Source organism: Arvicanthis niloticus, chromosome 3 (genome assembly GCF_011762505.2).
Source record: "Arvicanthis niloticus isolate mArvNil1 chromosome 3, mArvNil1.pat.X, whole genome shotgun sequence".
Taxonomy (NCBI): Eukaryota; Metazoa; Chordata; class Mammalia; order Rodentia; family Muridae; genus Arvicanthis; species Arvicanthis niloticus.
In genome coordinates, this window is record NC_047660.1 from 61,187,082 (window position 1) to 61,208,933 (window position 21,852).

Below are 21,852 nucleotides of genomic sequence, written 5' to 3' on the forward strand. Positions count from 1 at the left end.
CTACATAAACTCCCTAGCACACATACAAAACTCGCAAGGCACCACCCCCACCCCCACCCAATACACCATCAGCAGGGTGTTCTGGGAGTCCTGGTCCCTCAGTGAGCATCTCTGAATTGCCTCTGACTCTGCATTCTCATGCTTTACATGCCTCGACTTGCCTTTTTAGGTTGACAGATTCTACTGAGTCATTTGTCCCTAAAGCAAGACACGGCCCTCCTGCAGTTCTCAAAAAATATTTTTATGTGGGTAGTGTGTCGAGAAATGATTCCTCATCCATTGTGAATTCCTCATCCATTGTGAATTCCATCACGGAGGCACTTATAATGAAAGGTTAGCATCAGACGAGCGTCCAGATGTATTTACTACTATGTTTTATGTGACATGGAGCCTTTAGAAATGAAGATCCAAACAGGGAGTCCATCTGTTTTTATGGATGTGATTGGAGGAGAAAAGGTGTGATTTAATGGCAATAAAACGGGAGCTTAGCAAGGCCTGTTGGTTCAGATGCTTCATGGCATCTCCATGTCTCCTGGGCTGATGGTTTTGAAGACCCCCAAACTCGGGAGACCCTTACTCAAGTCTTGGGAAATCATGGCCACCTAAAAATCACAAGACACCGTACCTGGATGCAATCAGCAGAGGTTTATTAGGGAGAGTTGGCTAGCCAAGGTCAATTCGGTTCACTCATGCAGGAGTTGAATTGACAAAGCCAGTCAGTCTGAGAATGGTTTTTAAAGGGGGAAACCACAAACCTGGAGAGTGGGGAGGGGGTGAAAGGTTGCTAAGAAAATATAACAATAAAAATAGCAGAGAATTCCAGAGGAACGCAACCTAAGTGAATCAGGGTCGTGTGGAAAACACTCTGTATTCTCAAAATGTAGTCTTGCCCTTTTACTAGCTCAACTATTTCTCAGTCTCACCTAGATGGCTTGCACTTCTCTTTGTGGTCAGGAATGTGTCTTCCTGCTTTGGGCCTTCTCCACCCACAGGTGGGTTTTCTTCCCTGAGGCTTGAGGAATGTTAATCTAGCCAGTGTCCTCTGACTCAGGGAAAATGTACTCTTCCCAGAATGTATCCCAGGGCAGTGAAGACCTGAAATCTTACATTCAGTTCCGTTTTCTGGAACCTGCATTCTTTTGCTCAGGTCTAGGGGTAAAGAAAAAAGTCTGTATATATTTTATAAAATGGTCCTTATAATTTTTCACTCTACAGTTTCTTTTCCTGGGGTTCAAGGGGGACCCTCTAGTGTGTGGGTTTAATGTTTCACCACTGAGCCAACCTTCCAGGCACCTTGCATTCGTCTGCTTGCCACCCCCCACCCCCACAAAAATAATTGTATGTTTAGGAATCACCACAACCTGAGGAACTGTATTGAAAGGTCATAGCATTAGGAAGGTTGAGACCCACTGCCCTGGCTTGTGATCTCATTCTCTTGTAGCCAGTGTTGTATGTTGGGAGCAAATTAAATCCTAAGTGCGTGGATGTTGTTGATAGAGGCGCAGCCTTGTCAAAGACCAATGCTTCAGCCCCATGGGACTGGCAAAGCCTTCCCTGGGTGGGGCTCAGAGGGATGGGCGACGCTTCCTCTGGTTAGAATTGAAGTGTTGATTGTGACTAAAAAATGGCCACTGTTGTTTCCTCCACTCTCCTAGGGTGCTAATGGCCTGAAGACTATACCCCTATAGAGATTAGCCCTCATAGGTTCATAGATTTGAATGCTTGGTCATTAGGGGGTGGCACTACTTGAGAGGGATTAGGAGATGTGGCCTTGGAATGGGTGTGGCCTTGTTGGAAGAAGTGTGTCTCAATGGCTCAAGCCAGGCCCAGTGGCTTTCTGGATTCCTGCTGCCTGCTGATCCAGATGTAGAATTCTCAGTTCCTTCTCTAGCACCATGTCTGCCTGCCTGCCTTCATGCTCCCTGACATGCTGGTAACAGACTAAACCTCTGAAACTGTAAGACAGCTACAGTAAATGCTTTCCTTGGTGAGATTTGCTGAGGTCATGGTATCTATTCACAACAGTAGAACACTAAGACACAGGGTCCATCAGAGAGCCCAGACCACCCAATCTTAGCTAGTCTGTGTATGTCCTTTCTTTGTTCCCTTGATGACCAGGTCAATCCCTGGAGCAGTGAAAGACTCAAAAGTTATAATGAGTTGACACACGAGAAACTGCATCTGTTTTACATAAAGGCAGTGAAGGGTATACATTTTAGCATAGTTATAAAACTATAGAAATAGTTTTATAGTCCTTATAGCCTTATCTATATAAATAGAAAGATGGCCAGGCTTCATTTCCTACATGCCAGTCCTAGCCCTTGGACAGCATTTGGTTGTATTGTTTTGTTTTTTGAGACTCAGTTTCTCTGTGCAGCCCTGGCTGTCCTGGAACTCACTCTGTAGACCAGGCTGGCCTGGAACTCAGAGATCCATCTGCCTCTGCCTCCCAAGTGCTGGGATTAAAGAGGTGCGCCACCACCTGGTGAGACAGCAAATATTTTTGTCTTAAAATTTATTATTATTTTTCTTTACATCCCACTCACTGATCCCCACTCCCAGTCACCCATCCCACAATCCCCCATTGCTCCTTCCCTTCTCTTCTGAGGGGCTAGGGCCCCTTCCTAGATATCCTCCCACCCTGGTACATCAAGAAACAACATTCTTTTTTATTTTTTATTTTTTATTTTTTTATTTTTTTTTTTTTTGCAGTCCAGTCATTATTCCCCTCCTGGTCAGTCCTCCAACAATTCCTCATCCCATTCCTCCTCCCCTTCATCTACAAGAGGATGTCCTCATCCCACCCACTCCACCCTGCCAGGCTTCCCCACTCCCTGGGGTCTCAAGTCTCTCACTGAGGCCAGACCAGGCAGTCCTCTGCTGTATATGTAAGAGACAGCATTCTTAATACTAGCTTTTCTGTCAGTCCTAATTATGTCATAACCATCCAGCCACCCACATCTCACTGGGGAGGGAACCTACTGCTACATACATCTGTGCTTCATGTGGTCTTCCACTGGGCTTCATCCCTAGCCTCCAGGCAGCCCCTACACCACACACTCATGAGCAATGGTTCATGCACATCCACACACAGAGTAAATAAATGAATGTACTGTGTTTTAATAGAATGTCTGAAATTATTCCTAAGGATTTTACATTATGATGCTTCTCCGCAAGGCTTCCAGATTCTACTAAGATTGCAGTCATTACTTGGTAATCTCCAGCTGTAAATAAATTCTTGTAAATTCCACGCCAGGAAAGGAGTTTCTATATTCCACTTTCACAGTGTAACCTTAAATGTGGACTCCAAATCAAACTGACCAGTTGTATATGGCTTCTACCTTAAATCTCAGGCTCCTACCAGTTCAGACAAACCATGGGGTTGGGGTGAAAGCGATATGAGAACCAAATTATCTCAGGTATTCTTCATTGGAGACACATCAGAATCGCAGGAGTCCTACATTTTAATATATATAATAGTTTTCTTGCTTGCACGCTAGAGCAAGGCATGGCCTTATGTAATAGGGAACCTGACTTATATGAGTCCTGAAGAACCTAGGGGAAGAGTTTTTATACAGAGAACCACCTAAGGCACACAGGACAGCTAAGGATTCATTCTTCTCCCCTTGAGCATTCCCATCCCTCTCATCACCCAGTCCTGGATGGCCTCCTACACCCTTAGCACTCTCCCCTCTTTCCACCCAGACACCCCCAAATACCATGGGCGGGCCTAAGCAGAAGCCCCGCCCCAATCTCAGGCCCCGCCTCCTTCGACCTGGTAGCCCCACCCCCTACGGGGATTGCCGGGCGCGGGGCTAGGGGCGGAGCGGCGGGATGCCGGGCGGGGGCGGACCCGGGCCAGGCGCCCGGAGGGGCGGAGTTGCGGCGTCGCACTTCGCCACAGCTCGCGGCATCAGTGCCTCGGGGGCGGGGGAGCAGGCGACAGAGCCGCAAGGGTCTTGGGGCCCTGCAAAGCCGTGGGCAGCTGGACCAGGCAGTCAGTGGAGGAACATGGCGCCCTGGACACTCTGGCGCTGCTGCCAACGCGTGGTGGGCTGGGTTCCGGTACTCTTCATCACCTTTGTGGTCGTCTGGTCCTACTACGCGTACGTGGTGGAGCTGTGCGTGAGTGAGTACGGGAGGCGCGGGCGGCGGGCCGGGCCGCGGGTGGCAGGCCGAGGCCGCGCGCCGCGTTCTTATCCCGCGGGGCGGCCTGCTTTTCCCCAGCCGGTGGGCTCCGTGTCCGAGGGTTCCGGCCCGCGGGTCCCCGGCGGTGGGGCCTCTGTCCGTGGGTTCCTGCCCCGCGGTTCTCTGCTCTTGGGGTCCCGAGTTCGGGCCTGCGCGCCGCCCACGTTCCGAGCTTCCGGGTGGCTGCCGTCGCCTTGGGGCTCCCACCCTTCTATGACGAATGCTCACAAAGGCCCTTCGTTTTGAACTAGAGAAATCCCCCTTCAGAGACGGCTTGTGAGGTCGATTTGGTTTAAACATACACACACGCACAAAGAAATCTTTCCCCCCTAGATTGTTGCTCTCCAAACTGCGCGAGAAGAAGCGCGTATGCTGAAGAGCAGCCTCCGGGGCCTGGGAGGAGGTGTGTCTCCGAGGTCTGCAGTGAGGGCTCGGCCCTGGGGACTCAGAACGCCAGCCTCTGGTTTGGGCTGTATTTGACCCTTTTTAATATTTATGTAGGGGGTCTCAATGCTGGACTTACACAAATGTTGTTTTGAGGCACAAGAAATTGAACGAGATATGCAACCCAATTACTTTTTGTTTGTTTGGGTTTTTTTGGGGGGGGTTGTTTATCTTGTAGGTTTGTATTGTTTATACCTTTAGTTTTAGGGCTTTGGTTTATTTTTACTTTTGCTATTTCTCTTATTTATTTATTTTTTACCATATAGTTCTTACCTGGTTTCCTGGGATAAAGGAATAGCATCGCATTATACTTAAATGAACCTATTGGTTCAGATTTAATGTGGAAGGAAACTCCTTGTCATCAAAACACCATAGGCCATTACTGTGTCAGCGATACTAAATAATCGCCTGTAAGCTTTGAGTATGTGTTTTATACCGACTGGCCTTTTACTGTGTTTGTCTCCCGTCAGCATTATTAAATAAAACCCTTAAGAAAAAGCAGCCCCTTGTTTTCCCAAAAATGATGTGGTTTTAATTTTCAGACAGAGCCCTGGGTTATCTGAAGGACAGATATTCTTTGGGGAAAGCATATGGGGTTAATACAAGAATGAAAAAAAAAAAATCACTCAAAAATGGTAGAGTCCAGACCTCAATTGTGGCTCTGGATTTGGCCAGCTCTGAAACAAGTACTTGTTTACAACTCAGGTTCTGTTTCAGATCTCTCAAGTTTTCGGCAGGTTTTTAAATGAAGCATCCTTAAGAAAATTACTTTGCTGCTTAGAACATTTGATTTAGAAGAAACAGTGTACACCTGCCATCTTACACTTGGGAGGCTGAGGTCCAGGCTAGCCTGGGCTTCATAGTGAAGCCCTGTTTTAGAATAAAACGACTGGGACGCACTAGGGAGACAGAGGCAGGCATATCTGTTGGGTTTGAGGCCAGCCTCGTATATATGAGTTCCAGGACAAACAGCTATGTAGAGAAACCCTGTTTCAAAACAGCAACACAAAGTAGTGTGTGTATGTGATGTACAAGGGTGCACACGGGCCAGGGCTCACTTGTGGAGGTCAGAGACAACTCTGTGAAGTCAGTTTCGTCCTTCTCCCACCGTTCTGTAGGTTCCTGAGATGGAGCTCAGCTCCTCAAGTCTGCATGCCAGTTGCTTTACCTGCTGGGCCCTGACAGTGGCCCAAACAGGACAGTGTTTCCTAGAACAGTTATCTCTACAGCTAGGCTCTGAGTAAACTAATTATGGAATACCTTTCCAAATAGTAAATTTATTGCATGTAATGATTTAGATTCCTCTTTTTGAATATCAAAATGTTTGCTAAAATTGTTAAATTAGAATTGACTCTGTTTAAATGTTTGTTTGTTTGTTTGTTTGTTTTTGGTTTTGTTTTTTTTTATTGTTTTAATTTTGATACAGGGTTTCTCAAGTGTAGCCCTGGCTGTCCTGGAACTTGCTTTATAGACCAGGCTGGCCTCAAACTCAAGAGATTCGCCTGCCTCTATTGGGATCAAGGGCATGCCCCCTTCCCCACCTCTATACCCCTCCCCCTGAAGGAACATTAAACATCTGAATTAGGTTCAGATTGCACAGCTTAACTTGAAAATAGTTTTTATTCAAAAATACCCACAGTGAGATTTAAAAGTCCAGTAAGTTTTTATTGTGTCAGTCTCTTTCATTTTTACATTTCCTACATGTTTGTGTGTGTGCATATCTGTGGAGTCAGACTTCTGGGAGTTGGTTCTTGGTTTCTACTCTGTGGGATGGGAGTGGTTGGACTCGGGTCATGAGGCTTGGCAGTAAGCCCCTTGACCCACTGTCTGTCCACAAATAAACGGAAAGGAGTGTGAATAGAGAATGGCAGTGTGTCAGTGGGCATAGAGGGAGGCTTCCTTTACCCTCCTCTTTCTCTCAGTGTCTACAAACCCAAAATGGGTTTGTCTACAGATGTAGGAAGTGAGACTCTGAGCCATGTGGAAGGACATTACTGAGCACAGAATTGACTAGGAAGTGATTCAACTAAGCTTCAAAAATCAGATCATGATAGAGAAGAACCAGAAATAATATTTGGCTTTAGTTTTACATTGGAATTCCTCTTTAATTGTTTTCCTTTCCAAAGCTAATATTTGAGAATACTAATTAGACATGATTTTGTTTGCTAGCTTGCCGTGCTGGAGTTCAAACCCAGAGCTTTCCATGTGCTGGGTCAGCACTCTACCACTGAGGACATCCCTAGCTAATGTGGCTCTTTTTTCAGGTTTCCAGCATTTATCAGAACATTCTGTAAGTCATTTTAAGCTGTAGGAGTAGATGTGTATATGTTCTTGAGCAAGTAGATTATAGAATTTAGAAGTTGAGATTTTAGAGATGATATAATGTAGCCCTTTTATTTCACTTCTAAGGAAACCTTTACAAGAGCTGTGTGGCTTCTCCAAGGAGGGAGCAAACTTCAAGTAGAGGTCTAGGAAGAGGGACTGTAATTTCTGAGTTATATCTGTGTCTTTCACAGCATCTCCACATTTATAATGAGGTAAGATAAGGTAACTGTCACAGGGCTTGGGAGATGGCCCAGGAGTTAAGAGCACTTGCTGTTTTTGTAGAGGACATGGGTTTGGTTTAATTTTGTTACCTTTGACCCAGGCTCACTATGTAGTCCAGGTTGGCCTGGAACTCACAGAGATCCTTCTGCCTCTGCTTCCTGAGTGCCGGCATTAAAGGTGTTCACCAGTTCAGTGTTTTTGTTTTTAAAGTGGTATTTTTCTCTTCTTTGGTTTTTTGTTTTTTGTAAGTATAGGAACACTTTTCGCTCAGTTTTCATAGTTTTTTCTCAGCTAGATTTTTTTTGAAGATTATATTGCAGAAATGTGCCAATTTATTATTAAAATTGACCTGCAGATAGTGTCAGGATTATATGTGCTGCCTAAGAGAAGGAGCCCTCCACATCATCATCATGTGCAGTTTAAAGATGGGAACACTTCCTGCTATTCCTGTAAACCTGGAAGCAGTGTAGACTTAGGTGCTCCTGAGCAGAGGAGGACCACCGAGTTTTCCATATTGAAATAAGAGGTCAAGAATAACAGTGACTATATTTCAGGATAGATTTCTCTAAGGTAGAAAGTCAGATCTTGAAAGTTAACATTTTAAAACAAAAAAGAATTTTGTAGTGGTTGGCCTTTTTAAACATGTATTTTGATACAGGGGCCTGATTTTGTAGTCCAGGGTAGCCTCACACTCACTGTAGCCCCCCTACTTTCTCCTAAGTGCTGGGATTGTAGGCTTGTATCCCCATGCTCAGCCTGTATTTTGATTTTTCAAGGAATAGCTGATACATTTCAAGTAAGTATTTTAAAACTATTGTTGACTATGCTGGGTAGTTTTACGTCAACTTGAGAGAAGGGAACCCTAATTAAGATGCCTCCAGAAGGTCTTGCTGTAGGCAAGCCTGTAGGGCATTTTCTTAATTAGTGACTGATAGGGAGGGCCCAGCCCATTGTGGGTGTCGCCATCTCTGGGCTGGCGATCCTGGGTTCTATAGGAAAGCAGGCTGAGGCAAGCCATGAGGAGCAAGCCAGTAAGTATCATTCCTTCATGGCATGTGTACTATCTCATGCATCCAGGCTGCTGCCCTGTTTGAGTTTTAGTCCTGACTTTCTTCAATGATGGATTATGATGTAGAAATGTATGCCAGATAAACCCTTTTCTCCCTAAGTTACTTTTGGTCATGGTATTTCCGCACAGCCACAGAAACCTTAAGTAAGACAATGAGCGTGATAAATATCATATGCACATACTTTTTGTTGTTTTTGAGGCAGGTTCTCACTAGCTAACTGTGGCTAGCTTAGAAATCTTTAGACTAGGCTGGTCTTGAATTCACAAGAGATCCACCTGTCTCTACCTCATCAAGGTGCTAATGTCAAAGTTGCATAGGAGTCTTTCATATCTTGCCCTTATACAATTTCTTTGCCAGCCCCCAGGTAGCAGATTGCATCTTTTTAAGTCAGTGTCAAGCTTGTTAAATTTCTGCTTCACAATCGACAATAGTTTTCCAGTTTGCTCAATGAGTTCAGCTGTTTGCATGGCCTACCACCCTGACTTTGTTTTTTATGCTTCAAAAAAAATAATCTACTTGTCAGTCCAGGCACTGTCACCTGAGGTCCATTCTGCTTCCTGGTCCTGCTGTAGCACCGCTCCTCCACCTGTGATAGCTCTCTGTTTACATTGCTGCTCAGTCACCCACGGAGAGGCCCTTCTGACTCCTCTGCACATAACTGCTTCCTCGTCCAGACTCTTAGCAGCATGCATGTGTCTGACAGTTATGTTTCTCCTCTGAGCGCTATGGTTATTGATGTATTTCTAGAGCCTAAAATGGGGGGGGGGGGGGGGGGAGACTAGGACCAGGAGGAGGCTGGTGTTGCTAGGCAAGATCTCTCAGCCATGGCCTCCTGTTCCTCACCAGACAGTGATACAGTGATAAAGTGTGAGTGGGGTGGGCCCTTAGCCAGTGACTAAACCAGCTCAGCTTGAATGTTAGGTCTCCACCCAGGCCAAGATTCCATTTCTACGTTCGGAGTTTCTTCTACTCTTAACTACACGGCCTCAAGAAAGGCAGAAATACAGGTTTTTGCTGTGTATCCTGGCTAGCCTGGAACTTAACTTTGTAGACCAACCTGGCACTTTGAGCTCACAGAGATCCACCTGCCTCTACCTCCTGAGCAGTGGGATCAAGGTTGTGTGCTAACACACCCTGATCTTCAGCAGATTCAAAACCTGTGTCTATATTTAGTTGGCATGACAACTTTGCTTTCTCTTGTTTTGTTAGATATCCAAATCTGCTCCAAAACAGTATATTTTTAAAAATTATATATTCTAGTTAATGGGAAGTATGTTGGCAGTGGAACAGAATGTGGTATGTAGAAATAGACAATACTTAGAAACATCTTGAATGCGGTAAAGGTAGTGCCTCGGATCATGGAAGAAAAGATGGGACGACTGGTAAGAGAGAACCAGACCCTGTGCCTCACGGTTCCAGGGTTTGATTACACATGAGTAAAATCTCATTTTCCTTCATGTGTTTACCTTGAGTATTATCTGTCTTGTTTTCTGAGGTGCTGGGTGGAAGCTAGGGCCTGGTGCTTGCTTTGCAAGCGCTGTTCCACTGAGCTAAAGCCTGGCCTTGTACTTTCACTAGTGAAGAATTTCCTGCAGCCTCACCCAGATTTCCTGCATGTTGTGATTTCTCCCTACTGCTTTCTTCAGTCATTGTCTCCTGAGCATTTGAGAGTAAGCTGGGGATGCCATGTCCGTCGCTGTAAATATTAAGATTTTTCCCAAGCTTTTGTACATATATATTGTATTTGAGCATATTCTCCTGGTGTCACAATTCTCTTTATTCTCCTTTGGCCCAGTTTATTTCTGCTGTTACGTTTGAACCATAAATGAGAGAAAACATTTGTCATTCTGTTAGCTTAATTTGCATAATGTGATTATCTCCACTTGAGTCCCTTTTTCTGCAAACAGCATAACTTTGTTCTTCCTCCTGCTCTACTACCCAGTTAGGGTTACACATTCAAGATGGGCATAGTAGTCCATGCCTGCAGTCTCAGCACTCAGGCAGAGACAGGATTGTGAGTTCAAGGCCAACTTCTATGAAGTGGCTCTACAGCTCTTTGAATTGTGAGTTATGTAGTGAGTGCAAGGCCAGTCTACTACATAGTGAGTTCCCATCTCATAGAACAAGGTTGGTTGTGAGGATGTACAAAACCCTTGGTTTGAGCCACAAGACTGCAAATAAAAAGGGAGGCGGGTCTCAGAGATTATAGCTGTTCTTTAGTACCTTAATCTGAACTGTAACTGTGGCATTTTTAAAATCACAGGCGTGCTCTGTAGGATGTCCTTCAGTTTGGGTCTCTCTGAAGTTTCCTCATGATTAGATTGGGCATCCTGGAGCTGGAGTGCTGCAGAAGCGATGCCGATGCCGTGTCACTTTTTAACTTGGTCCCCACTTGAGATGAAGTGTGAGAAGGCTTTTCATCTGTTAAAGGTGCAGTCAGTTTTCCTTTTTGTGGGTGTTTTGGTAGACTGAGTTCCACCATGTGGATTTGCCTTCGAGGAAGGGCTTGCTGCTCAGCTGTGGAAGTGCAGTCAGCAGGCTCCAGCCAAGCTCTTTCCGTGTGACTTGCCTCACCAAGGTCACACCCTTCCTGGCACAGCCTGCTTACAGTATCAGAGCTGGAGCTGGGCCCCTTCCTGCAGAGCTCCCTGCTTTGTCATTGCAGAACCTGTGCTGTGCTTAAGAGTGTTCCCTTGGCTCTGTTCGCTGTACTTCACCTTTTCGTCCTGTTACATTTTCCCTAGAAAATAGGTGGCACCTCAAGTTGTCTCAGCACTCGCCTTATGCCTTAGGAAGGGTTTCTATTGTTGTGGTGAAATAAACACCATGACCAAAGCCACTTATAGAAAGAAGTCAGGGCAGGAGCTGAAGCAGAGACCAATGACTAATACTTTTATTGCCTTGCCAAGCTCCTTCATGAGTCGCTATTTAAGAAAATGTCTACAGACTTACAGGCCAGTCTTACAGAGACAGCTTCTTAACTGTGGTTGCCTCTTCTCATATTAATCTTAAATTGACAAAATAAAATAAAAAATAGCCAGCACAACATTTGATTCCACAGAGCCCAAAATAAGACAGATATTTTACATGGAATCACCTTGAAACTGTCAATCATCTGTTCCTTGGTACTTTCACTGGGCTCCTTTTAGCATCCTTTGAGGATTCTTGCTTGAAAAAGCAGTAAACAATTTTGTAATATCATTGTTTTGTCTATATTAGCTAGAATTCTATAGGCAGGAATAATTTATCTTCTTATGCATATGTGTGTGTGCCTGTGGGTACACATACATACATAAGCACACTAAGGCATGTATGTGTGTAGAGGTCAGAAAACAGCTTGGTAGAGTTAGTTGTCTTCTTTTACCATATAGGACCCAGTGATTGAACTCAGTCAGGCTTGGCAGCAAGCACTTTTAGCTAATGAATAATTTATCTCATCAGCCTTTTTTGATAACTATTAAATTAAGTTATATTAACGTCCATTAACACCTTCAGCAGCAGTGTCTGCCTTAGCTACAGTCATAGGTTTTTGTGAAGCTGAATCTTGAATCAGCCACCCCTGCACTGGTCAACAACAGGGAAAGATTTTATCTTGTTCTCAGTTGCAGTATTACTGGTCTTGTTATCTTAAGATTCTTGGATGAACATTGTAAGGCATTCTGATTATCATGCTTTGAGTCCTTGAGAATCCAGAATCTCAAGGAAGAAAACAAATACAAATGCCAGGTCAAAACAAAGGAGAGATGGTACAGCAGTTAAGAGTGCTTGCTGTTCTTGCAGAAGACCTAGGTACATTGTCTGTCACCCAAATGGTGGCTCAAAACTGTAACTCTAGTTCTAGGGGATTCAATGCCTTTTGGCCTCCTCAGTATAAGGCATGAATTTGGTGCACATACATAAGTGCAGGCAAGCACTTATGTTACATAAAATAAATCTAAAAATCATGGACTAGAGAAATGGCTCATTGGCTAAGAGTGCATACTGCATACAGAAGACTTGAGTTTAGTTCCTAGCATCAAGTTGGGCAGCTCTCTGGTGCCTAAAACCACTCCAGAGGAACCAGTGCCATCTTCGGGCTTGCAGGCCATCTATATACACACCCATATAAACACATGCATACACACAGTTTAAAACATAATTTTGTGTGGTTTGTTTTGTTTGTTTGTTTGTTTGTATTGAGATAGGGTCTCAACATAATCTTGGTTATCCTAGAACTCAACTATGTAGAGTAATCTGGCCTTAAACTCATAGAGATCTACCTCTGCCTCCCAAATGCTGGGGAGTGGGAGAGAATAAAAAATTATTAGGCTGGTGGATGGTTCAGCAGGTAAAGACCCTTTGCTCCTAACCTGCTGGTCTGCATTCAATCCTTAGGACTCCTGTGCTGGAAGGAGAGAACTGAATCCTGAAAATTGTCCTCTGACCTCCTGGTGCACAAGCTTATGTACAAAATAAATTTTTAAAAAATGTAAATGCTGTTAAGTGAAGATCTTGTAAGGGCTCTTTTTGCCTAAATTTGGAACAATTTGAGATCAGTTTGTAAGTGCTTGCCTAGCATGCAGAAAACCCTGGGTTTGATTCTTAGGACTCTATAAATGGAATGTGGTAGAGTTCACCTCTAATTTCAGTATTTATCCTCAGCTGGGTTGAGTGTTCAAGGTCAGCTTGAGCCACTGGAGAACCCTGTCTGAAAAACAACAACTATAGGCATCAATTTTAATTAAAAACATCAGTGTAGACTCTTGAACTATTTTATCTTTAAAGGTGCATACACAGCCTGGAGAGATGGCTCAGTGGTTAAGAACACTGCTCTTTCAGAGGTCCTGAGTTTAATTCCTAGCAACCACACTGTGGCTCACAACCATCTGTAATGGGATCTGATGCCCTCTTCTGGTGTGTTAAAAACAGCTACAGTGTACTCATATAAATAATTTTTTTTAAGTACATACCACAGGCCAAGCATGTTGTTACAGACCTTTATCCTCAGCACCTGGGAGGCAGAGGCAGGAAGATTTCTGAGTTCAAGGCTAGCCTGATCTACACAGTGAGTTCCAGGAGAGTCTAGCCTGGACTAGATAGACTCTGTCTCAAAAGTAACAAAAAAGGCATATATAGCGGGCTGGAAAGATGGTTCAGCACTTAAAGACTATTGGATGCTCTTCAGAGCCAGTTTCAGTCCACAGTACCCACATGAGTGTGTACCGCATGTGGTCCATAGACATACATGCAATTGTACACTTGTAGTGGGAGATCTTTAAATCTCCAACCCGAATATGTGTCAATGAAAACACAACTCAGTAATTATGAATATATTCTGTAAACCTAGATTGGGCAGATACTCCTACACTACTCTGTTCTCCAGCTATGAGACCTTTATAACTTGAGGATTTTCCAGACCCTGCATCTGTCCTTCTACCTCCTGCTTCCCATTTGTCCTCCTCCGTCCTCCTCTGTCCTCCTCCATCGTCGTCATCGTCTCTGTCATCGTCTCTATCATCTTCCTCCTCCATTGTCTTCCTCCAGTCGTCCTCCAGTCCTCCCCCTGCTCTCTTCCCACCAATCTTTATATCTCCACCTCCTTTTCCTCTGCCCAATCACTGGCTCCAGCCTTTCTTTTACAAATTAAGATGGGCAGAAGGGTCACTAGAAATCACTTGTGCAGTGACTCACACCTCCTCCGCAGCCCCTCATAGGAAAGGGGAATTAGTATCAAAATACAAGGCCAGGGCCGTCCACAACATACACTCATATACACAAAATAATATTTTAAAAGTACATAAACTGTAGAAATTCATCACCAAAAGATGTGTGACCTATTGACATACTAGACTATCATTTGCTAAAAAATTTCAATGACTTCTCAAAGAAGCCACTAGAATTAAAATGTGAATTTAGCAAGATAAAAGGTCAGTGAAACTCATTTGTATTTCTAGTAATAGTTCTTCTAATAACATCAAAAACAGAAGTTCAGGAATGAATCTAATAAGTATACTGGTGGGATACAAATCTAAACTAGAGATAGCATATTCATGGAATCTAAGATAATAGTATAAAGGTATCTGCTTTCCCCACATTGATTCATAAGATCAGTATAAAACTAATCAAAGCCAAGGAGGCTTTAAAAAATGTTGTGTATGGATGTTTTGTCTGCATATGTCTTTACACACCACATGCATGCAGTGCCAGGAGGGTGTCAGATCCCCTGGCACTGCAGTTGCGGATGGTTGTGAGCTATCATGTGGATGCTGGGAACTGAACCCTTAAAAGAGCAGCCAGTGCTCCTAACCTCTGAGCCATCTTCAGCCTGCAAGGAACCTTTTTATATGGAAATACATACCTAAAGTAGCTGAACCCTGTTGTGATTTCCCTAGCTACAAGGCTGGGAATGCACTGATGGTAATTGTCTTTCTAGATAGGTGCTTACCTGTCTGTTTTAGGTTGGCTCTTACCTAAACATTTGAAATTGGGCTCACATTAATTTTCAAAAATAGCAAGATCATTTTATTCAAAGAGAAATAAAAGTGGTGGTGCAGATTGTTATAGAGGACACACTGTCAGAACTGACACTAGACCACATGGCTGAATACTGAAGGGCCCAGTTACTTGAGCTTCTGTTTATGGGGTTCAAGAGTAATTTGATTGCTATGGGGCATGGTGAGGGTGTTCTCTGTTTTGGTGATGGGTCGTATCGTTTTTCTGAATGTATGTCCTTTTTCATAATACATCTGAGATTTTAATTGTATGCATACCTAATCTTATATAAGCAAGCATAAGATAGTAAGTAGTGAATTTTTGTAGGAGTCAGAGCGTGCATCCAAACCAGTTCAGACCAGACTGGCTCTTCAGTTAGTCTTACTTAGATACATTAGGAATACATTTGAATAGAATCTAACTTGAGTTGTTAACTAGGAGAGAGGAAATATATACTGTTGTTTAGAGATGGGGTTTGTTTAGCTTGATCGGGGGCATCAGTGATTGCTAAGTGTACTTTTAGGAGAGGAATGTGTGAACATAGAATGTGTAAGTGAAGGAACTAGGCTGCCAAGTGCATTATTATAAGACGTGTGTGCATAACCAAAACCAAATACACTCCTAGGCTAAATAACTTGTGTTTGGCTGCCTCGTATACATTTGTCCCCGTAGATTTTTGACTCTGCTGTGTGTGTCATCAGCAGTGATGATGTGAATTCTGATTGCTATAAGAGTATTTTATCTGGTCCTCTAGCTCTAACAGTCTTCTTCCTCTTCTGAAGTGTGCTCTGAGCCTTAGCTGTAGGGTTGTGTTGTGTCTTAATTGGGAATGAGCCCTCCATGGTTAATTCGTCTCTGCATTTTGACCAATTATGGCTTTTTGGAATTTCCATCTGTTAGATCCATTCATACATGAATTATTTTACTCTTTGCCTAAATAGGTATGATCATTCACTGTGTCAGTTAAAAGGAAATTTGTATATGAGTGTGTGTAAGTCAGAAGTCACTCTTGGATGTCTTCTCTCAGAAACTGTCCACCTTTGTTTTTTGCCTGTTTTTTTGTTTTTAGAATTATTTATTTATGTATATGAGTACGCTGTAGCTGTCTTCAGATACACCAGAAGAGAGCATTAGTTCCCATTACAGATGGTTGTGAGCTGCCATGTGTTTGCTGGGAATTGAACTTAGGGCCTCTGGAAGAGCGATCCATGCTCTTAACTTAACCACCAAGCCATCCCTCCATCCCTCCACCTTTGTTTATATTATGTCTTTTCTTCCCATCCAACCATGTCTAGCTGTGTCTACTTATTACACCCCCCACACACACACACCACCCCACACCCCAATCAAATTACCACTGATTAGGCTAGATTGGCTGGCTACCCAGGGATCTGGCTGTAACTATATACTCAGAATTAGGATTGCATGTGCTCACCTCTAGCACTCGGTGCTGGGGATTAAGCACATATCCCTGTGTATTTGCAGCCAGTACTTTACTAACTGAATCGTCGTCCAGGCTCAAGGGAAATTTATTTTGAATACAGTTTTCAGAAAGAGGTTGGTAAAGTGTACTGTAGTCTAATAAAGAGAATAATCCTGTTCTTGCTGTGAGATTAAGGAGAGTGCTAAAGAGCTCTGTCAACACACGTGAAATTTAAAGAGGTCTAAACATTTTAAGTAGTTATATTGTTAATGACAAAGAATGTTTTTAAAGTTTTGTGAAAATGAAATTAAGATAAATGTTCAACCTGAAATAAACTTCGTGTATAAAGCGTATTTATTTTAATTTTTTTCTTCTGTTCTAGGTACTGTTTCCAGAACAGGAGAAAAAGGTAAGACACTGTAGACTCTCAGTTGTAACCATGTACTTTTTATTTAGTAGTGAATAAAAGTGTTTTTGTTTCCTAAAAGGGAATATGTATCTTAACTCTTAGGTCATTAAAAAAGAGAGAGAGAGAGAGAGAGAGAGAGAGAGAGAGAGAGAGAGAGAGAGAGCGCGCGCGCTCTGGGTTTCTTCCCAGATACACAGTGTCTGCATGGTTAACATGGCTGTGGGTTTGTAAGGCTCCTAGTGGTCTACTCGTGTAAATTTGTGCATTTTTGCCTTATGTGTTCCTCAGAACTCTCTCTGTTTCAGTTCAAATAGCAGTCTTCACTGGGTTGAGGGGAGATCTTTCATAATGCCTAAATGCTGCAGGTAGTTCCATTGTTCATATATTTGTTTAAAATAGCACATTATTACCCACAGATACTTAACCAAATAACCAGACTTGAAATTTGTATTATTAGATCAAGGGAATAAAAGATTTTATAATGACCAGTCAAATAACACCTAGAGGGAAGGATCTTTTCTAAGACTTTCACTAGCATAAAGAAAACTTTAGGAGTATCATTTAAGTAAACTTTCAAAAATAAACTTAGATTTTAATATACAAAACCCCAGAAGATTGTAAAACAGCTGAACAGTTAACACTTATTAATGTTGATTTATTTTATTTTTGGTTTTTCAAAACAAGGTTTCTCTGTGTAGGCCTTGCTGTTCTGGAATTTGTAGATCTGCCTGCCTCTACTTCCCCAGTGCTGAGATTAAAGGTGAGCACCAGCTCCACTCAGCCTAATATTTATTCTTATTACCAGAGATAATCATGCTTGATTATTTAAAGTTGCTCTTAAGTCTACTTTTCAGTAATAGAAGAAACATAGATTCAGTCTTGGTAGTCCTGTCTTTCTATAATTATTTTATCTATTGTGAAAGTATAGACACAAAATGCAGAGAATTTATGAAGATTTTGCTTTGTATATTTTAAGGTAGGGTCTTTTGTATTGTTCAGGCTTGCCAGGACTTGCTTTCTATCTTGAACTTGAGATCCACCTCTCTTTGCCTTCAAATGGTAAAGTTACAGAGAAAACATACTCAGCCTCCAAATGCTGGTGTCATTGGCATATACCATCTGATCAGCCTTGACATTATTTTTTCAAAGTTCTCATTTGTATTATTATTCTTGAGGTTTTTTTTTTAACCATGTCTTAAAGAATACTTTTTCTTTTTCCCCTTTATTAAAGGCTATCTTATAGGAAACATTGAGTTACAGGTGATTTTTGAATATAGACTTTTTGATTTCTAGATTTAGATTTTTCTTAGAGCTTTGATTTGTTTGCAGAGATTTTACTTTATATAAAAAAAACATTTTCACATTGTGTGTATGTGTGTATATGTGAATGCACATGAGTAGGTCAGAGGACAACTTTTGGGAGTTGCTTCTCATCTTGCTGTGTGGGCCAGATTCTGTTTAGTCTTTACCTGCTGAGCTGTCTTGCCAGCCCACTTTCAATATGTGACTAGAAGTTTACCTTTTAATAGTCATATAAGCAGGGCATGGTAGACATGCTTGTAATCTCAGCACTTGGGAGACTAAGATTAAGTGCTTTGTGCATTTCAAGCCAGCTTGGCTACACTTGTAAGTTTAGGAGCAACCCAAGACCTTGTCACCCCAGAATCAAGAACTGAAGGGTGGTGATGGCACACACCTTTAATCCGAGCTCTCAGACAGAGACATGTGGATCTCTGTGAGTTGGAGAACAGCCTGGTCTACAGAGCTCCAGAAGAGCCAGAGCCAGGGACATACAGAGAAACCCTATCTCTAAAACAGAACGAGGGGTGAGGAGAAGCACTGAAGAGCAGCTCAGTGGTGGGCTACTAATAAACACACACACAGGACCAGGATCCTGAACAGTCCTCAGCCCTCCACCGCCCCAAAGACAGACAAAACAAACCACATAAGTTTGAATTTAGTTAAAACCAGTATTTTCTCTTACTAGTTATTATTTATCATCTGTTAATTATATCCCAGGCATTGTGCTAAGAGCTTAATTTTATTACACTGAAAGCAAACCATTTTGTTTCTGTGCATGGAGAGTAGAAATTTCCTAAAGGGATAGTAAATATTAAAAGAACAGTTCAAAATATGGCTAACAAGTTTATCTTTGAGATTGTTTAGAAAAGGCTGATGCTTCGGGTTCTTGAAATCACAGCATTCCAATTCTAACCAGATTGTTGGAGACATACCAGAGTTGATCTGAGATCACACTAGAAAAAGGCACTGGATTCTTTCCAATATATTTGAATAAAAATTAGTCACTTGAAGGGGCAAAATATAACCAGCTCTAAATTACCACCACTCCTGAGAGTTCTCGGTGTCTGTGTATTGATGTTCTCTTTCTGTATAAAGTTCTCTGTAGGATTTTGGAGCACCCACTGATTTCAGTACATATTAGTCATGTGAAAATTGAAGTTATTTTGTAATACATAGTTAATTTTGTTAAAAAATTAACAGTTGAAGAGTCTGTTAGTCTTGGTTGTCAGTAGTTAAGTTTAAAGGACTTTGGTGATATCGTATGCCTTACAGCTGTCTAGTCGTGTGTAGATGAAGAACGCTGGCTAGATGTGGGCAGAAGTGACTATAAGGGTGCTGGGGAAATACCAAAAAAGTCAGAGGAGGCCCCAAATGCATTCCCAAAGAACAGCACAGTGAAGCAGTGTTTTTTGAGCCCACTGGGTAGACCATGAGATTTAACCTGTCGGGATGATCAGCACAGAGAAATGCAGCTTGCTGAAGCCCTAGTTTTTAGTGTGGATAACAATATTAGTGAAATTAAAAAGAAAGAGTATTTGAAATATAGAGGAAGTCGTGATTTGGGTTCTATTTTGAATTCAGATACTAGTACAGGAGTAGAACTGACTAGTTAAATGCTGGCTGGAAAAGTGGAGGAAAACACAATTTGGTGAAGTGAAGGCATAAATGAAGGATTTTAGATTTTTATCAAGCAGTTGTGAATTTCAATTCTGGCCTTCAGATTTCATACAAGTGACATTAATTAAGATACAAATTCTCTAAGCCTCCTTGTTTACACTCATAAGGGTTAGAAAGGAAGCCTGTCATATGCTAAGAGGCTTCCCATAGGAAGTGGAGTTAAAGCCTGATGTGACCAGGAAGTCCCCTAGGATTCATTGGTGTTTTGCATTTATGAATTTGTCATTTTTTAAAGTTTTTTTAAAAAAAGATTTATTTATTTATTATGTACACAGCAGGCCAGAAGAGGGCACCAGATCTGATTATAGGTGGTTATGAGCCACCATGTGGTTGCTGGGAATTGAACTCAGGACCTCTGAAAGAGCAACCAGTGCTCTTAACCTCTGAGCCATCTCTCCAGCTCAAATTTGTCATTTTTAAGCACCTGACTTTATTGAAATAAGTGCTGTAACTGAAGTTTAAGCAAGTGTGAGTTACAGAAGAGTGACCTGTGAAAAGTAAACTCTGGGAAGGGAGAGGACTTTTGTGGAAGAAATGACTTTTAATCTGACTTTAAAAATGAGTACAAGTTCAAACTTATCTTTAGAGTGTACATATGGAACATTTCACACCAAGAAAAGTTCAGCCCTAGTCAGTGGTTCTCACTTCTTATAAAAGCCAACCCTACTTGTTTCAAATAGAAAAACTGTAGAACACAACACAAGGTTAATACCATATCAGTGAGTTGATAGTTGTCAAATGTGACACTAATCTACTTGGGAAAGATTAGAGCAGAAATTCACAGTGGCTAACTTTTTTTGTTTCCTATGTTGAGCATGAGAGTAAATTTCAGAATATTCTTCCTAACCCAGACAAGAATTGAGTTATTCAAATTTCTTCATTATTTTTGGTGATAATAAAAACATTTTAACTTTCTGTTTCCAATTCCCCCTGGTTTAATGTTCATAGTGATGAGTCCTTTTAACTAATTTAAAAGTTATTAAAAATTAACATTTAAGGAAAACTTAAAGTTACAGTGGCCAGTTATGGGTGCACATGTCTTACACTAACACTCTAAGTATCTTCACATAGAAGCAGAGGTAGGAGAGGCATGAATTCCAGGCCACCATGGACTACATATTAAGTTCAAGGCCAGTCTGTCCAAAAAACTGTCTTTTAAGAATTCAAACCCAACTGGGCGTGGTGACGCAAACACTACAGCAGACCTCAGAAGGTGTTCAAAGGTGTTTTTATCTGAGATTCTCAGCAACTGAATGTAATCCAGTCTCACCAAATGTAGCCTTTACCCATAAACTTATGGTTTATAAGTAAACTTCATTTTATAATCTTACACTCTGAAATACAAGTATTGAATATTTCTTACTATCTTCTTAATGTTAAATAATAAAGTCTATATATTTGATATTTAAATAAAAGTTTTTATTACATTAAATCTCATGACCCAAGTACTGTTTTAATGTAATGCATTTTTCTTTTCACCTGGACTCAATGAACTATTATTTGTTTTTGTTTACCAGGAAAGACCGTTGTTTACCTTGTGGCTTTCCATCTGTTCTTTGTTATGTTTGTATGGTCCTATTGGATGACAATATTCACATCTCCCGCTAGCCCCTCCAAAGAGGTAAATTTTCTGTTGGTAAATTGTCAAATGCTTTAACTGATTATGGAATGATACCCCCTTGTCTTACTGTGTTAAAACCTTGCTGAAATGCTTGTTCTGTTTCCATTTGTAAAATTCCTTGGTAATGTGACTGTGAGTCATTGGCTTGTTCTCAGCACAATCTACTGATAGACAGCATAGGAAATGTTTACTTATACTAGTAGTTTCTGGCATGCTGAATTTTCTTAAACACTAAGTAAAAAGATTTAGGGTCAGAATTCAGTTAGGTAGGTAGGACTGGTTTTTAGAAACTCAGCACATTTTCTCAGCCATGAACAAATGTGCTAGATCTAAAGGATGTGTCACTGTGGAAAACAGTTAAGGTTCATCTTGCTGTGACTGCATTTCTCTGCTTGGAGGATATGTAAGTAATAGTAATATAGATAAACATTTAAGTGCAGTAGGTTTTGCAACTGGTATCTCTCTTGCCTTGACACAAATGAATTCTTCCCTCCCTGAAATCTAGTATAGCAAGGTGATCAAGATTCTTCTGTGGCTGAGCATGATGGTGGCACACTCTTATTCATGTAGCTTTCAAAAGGAGGATTGCAAATTCAAAGCCATCCTTGGACATAGTGAGACACCAAAACAAACAGCACACATATCCACAAGCACACTTGAATGCATGCAGACACAGACACACACTTTAGAGTTCAGATTG

General features: G+C 41.9%; 1 protein-coding gene across 5 annotated transcripts in view; it reads left to right on the forward strand.

Moving 5' to 3' along the window:
* The first annotated feature begins 3,823 nt into the window (after positions 1 to 3,823).
* Positions 3,824 to 21,852, forward strand: part of Zdhhc20 (zDHHC palmitoyltransferase 20) — a 58,778-nt gene continuing 40,749 nt past the window's right edge. For 3 of the 5 annotated variants that reach the window (XM_076930932.1, XM_034497689.2, XM_076930933.1), the window contains exons 1-3: positions 3,886 to 4,129; positions 16,526 to 16,552; positions 21,049 to 21,152. In XM_076930932.1, the coding sequence (XP_076787047.1) occupies positions 4,012 to 4,129; positions 16,526 to 16,552; positions 21,049 to 21,152 (249 nt within the window). In that variant the 5' untranslated portion in view covers positions 3,886 to 4,011. Of the gene's footprint in view, positions 4,130 to 16,525; positions 16,553 to 21,048; positions 21,153 to 21,852 lie in introns of all 5 variants that reach the window. The other 2 variants (XM_034497686.2, XR_013109342.1) reach the window with 2 other exon arrangements.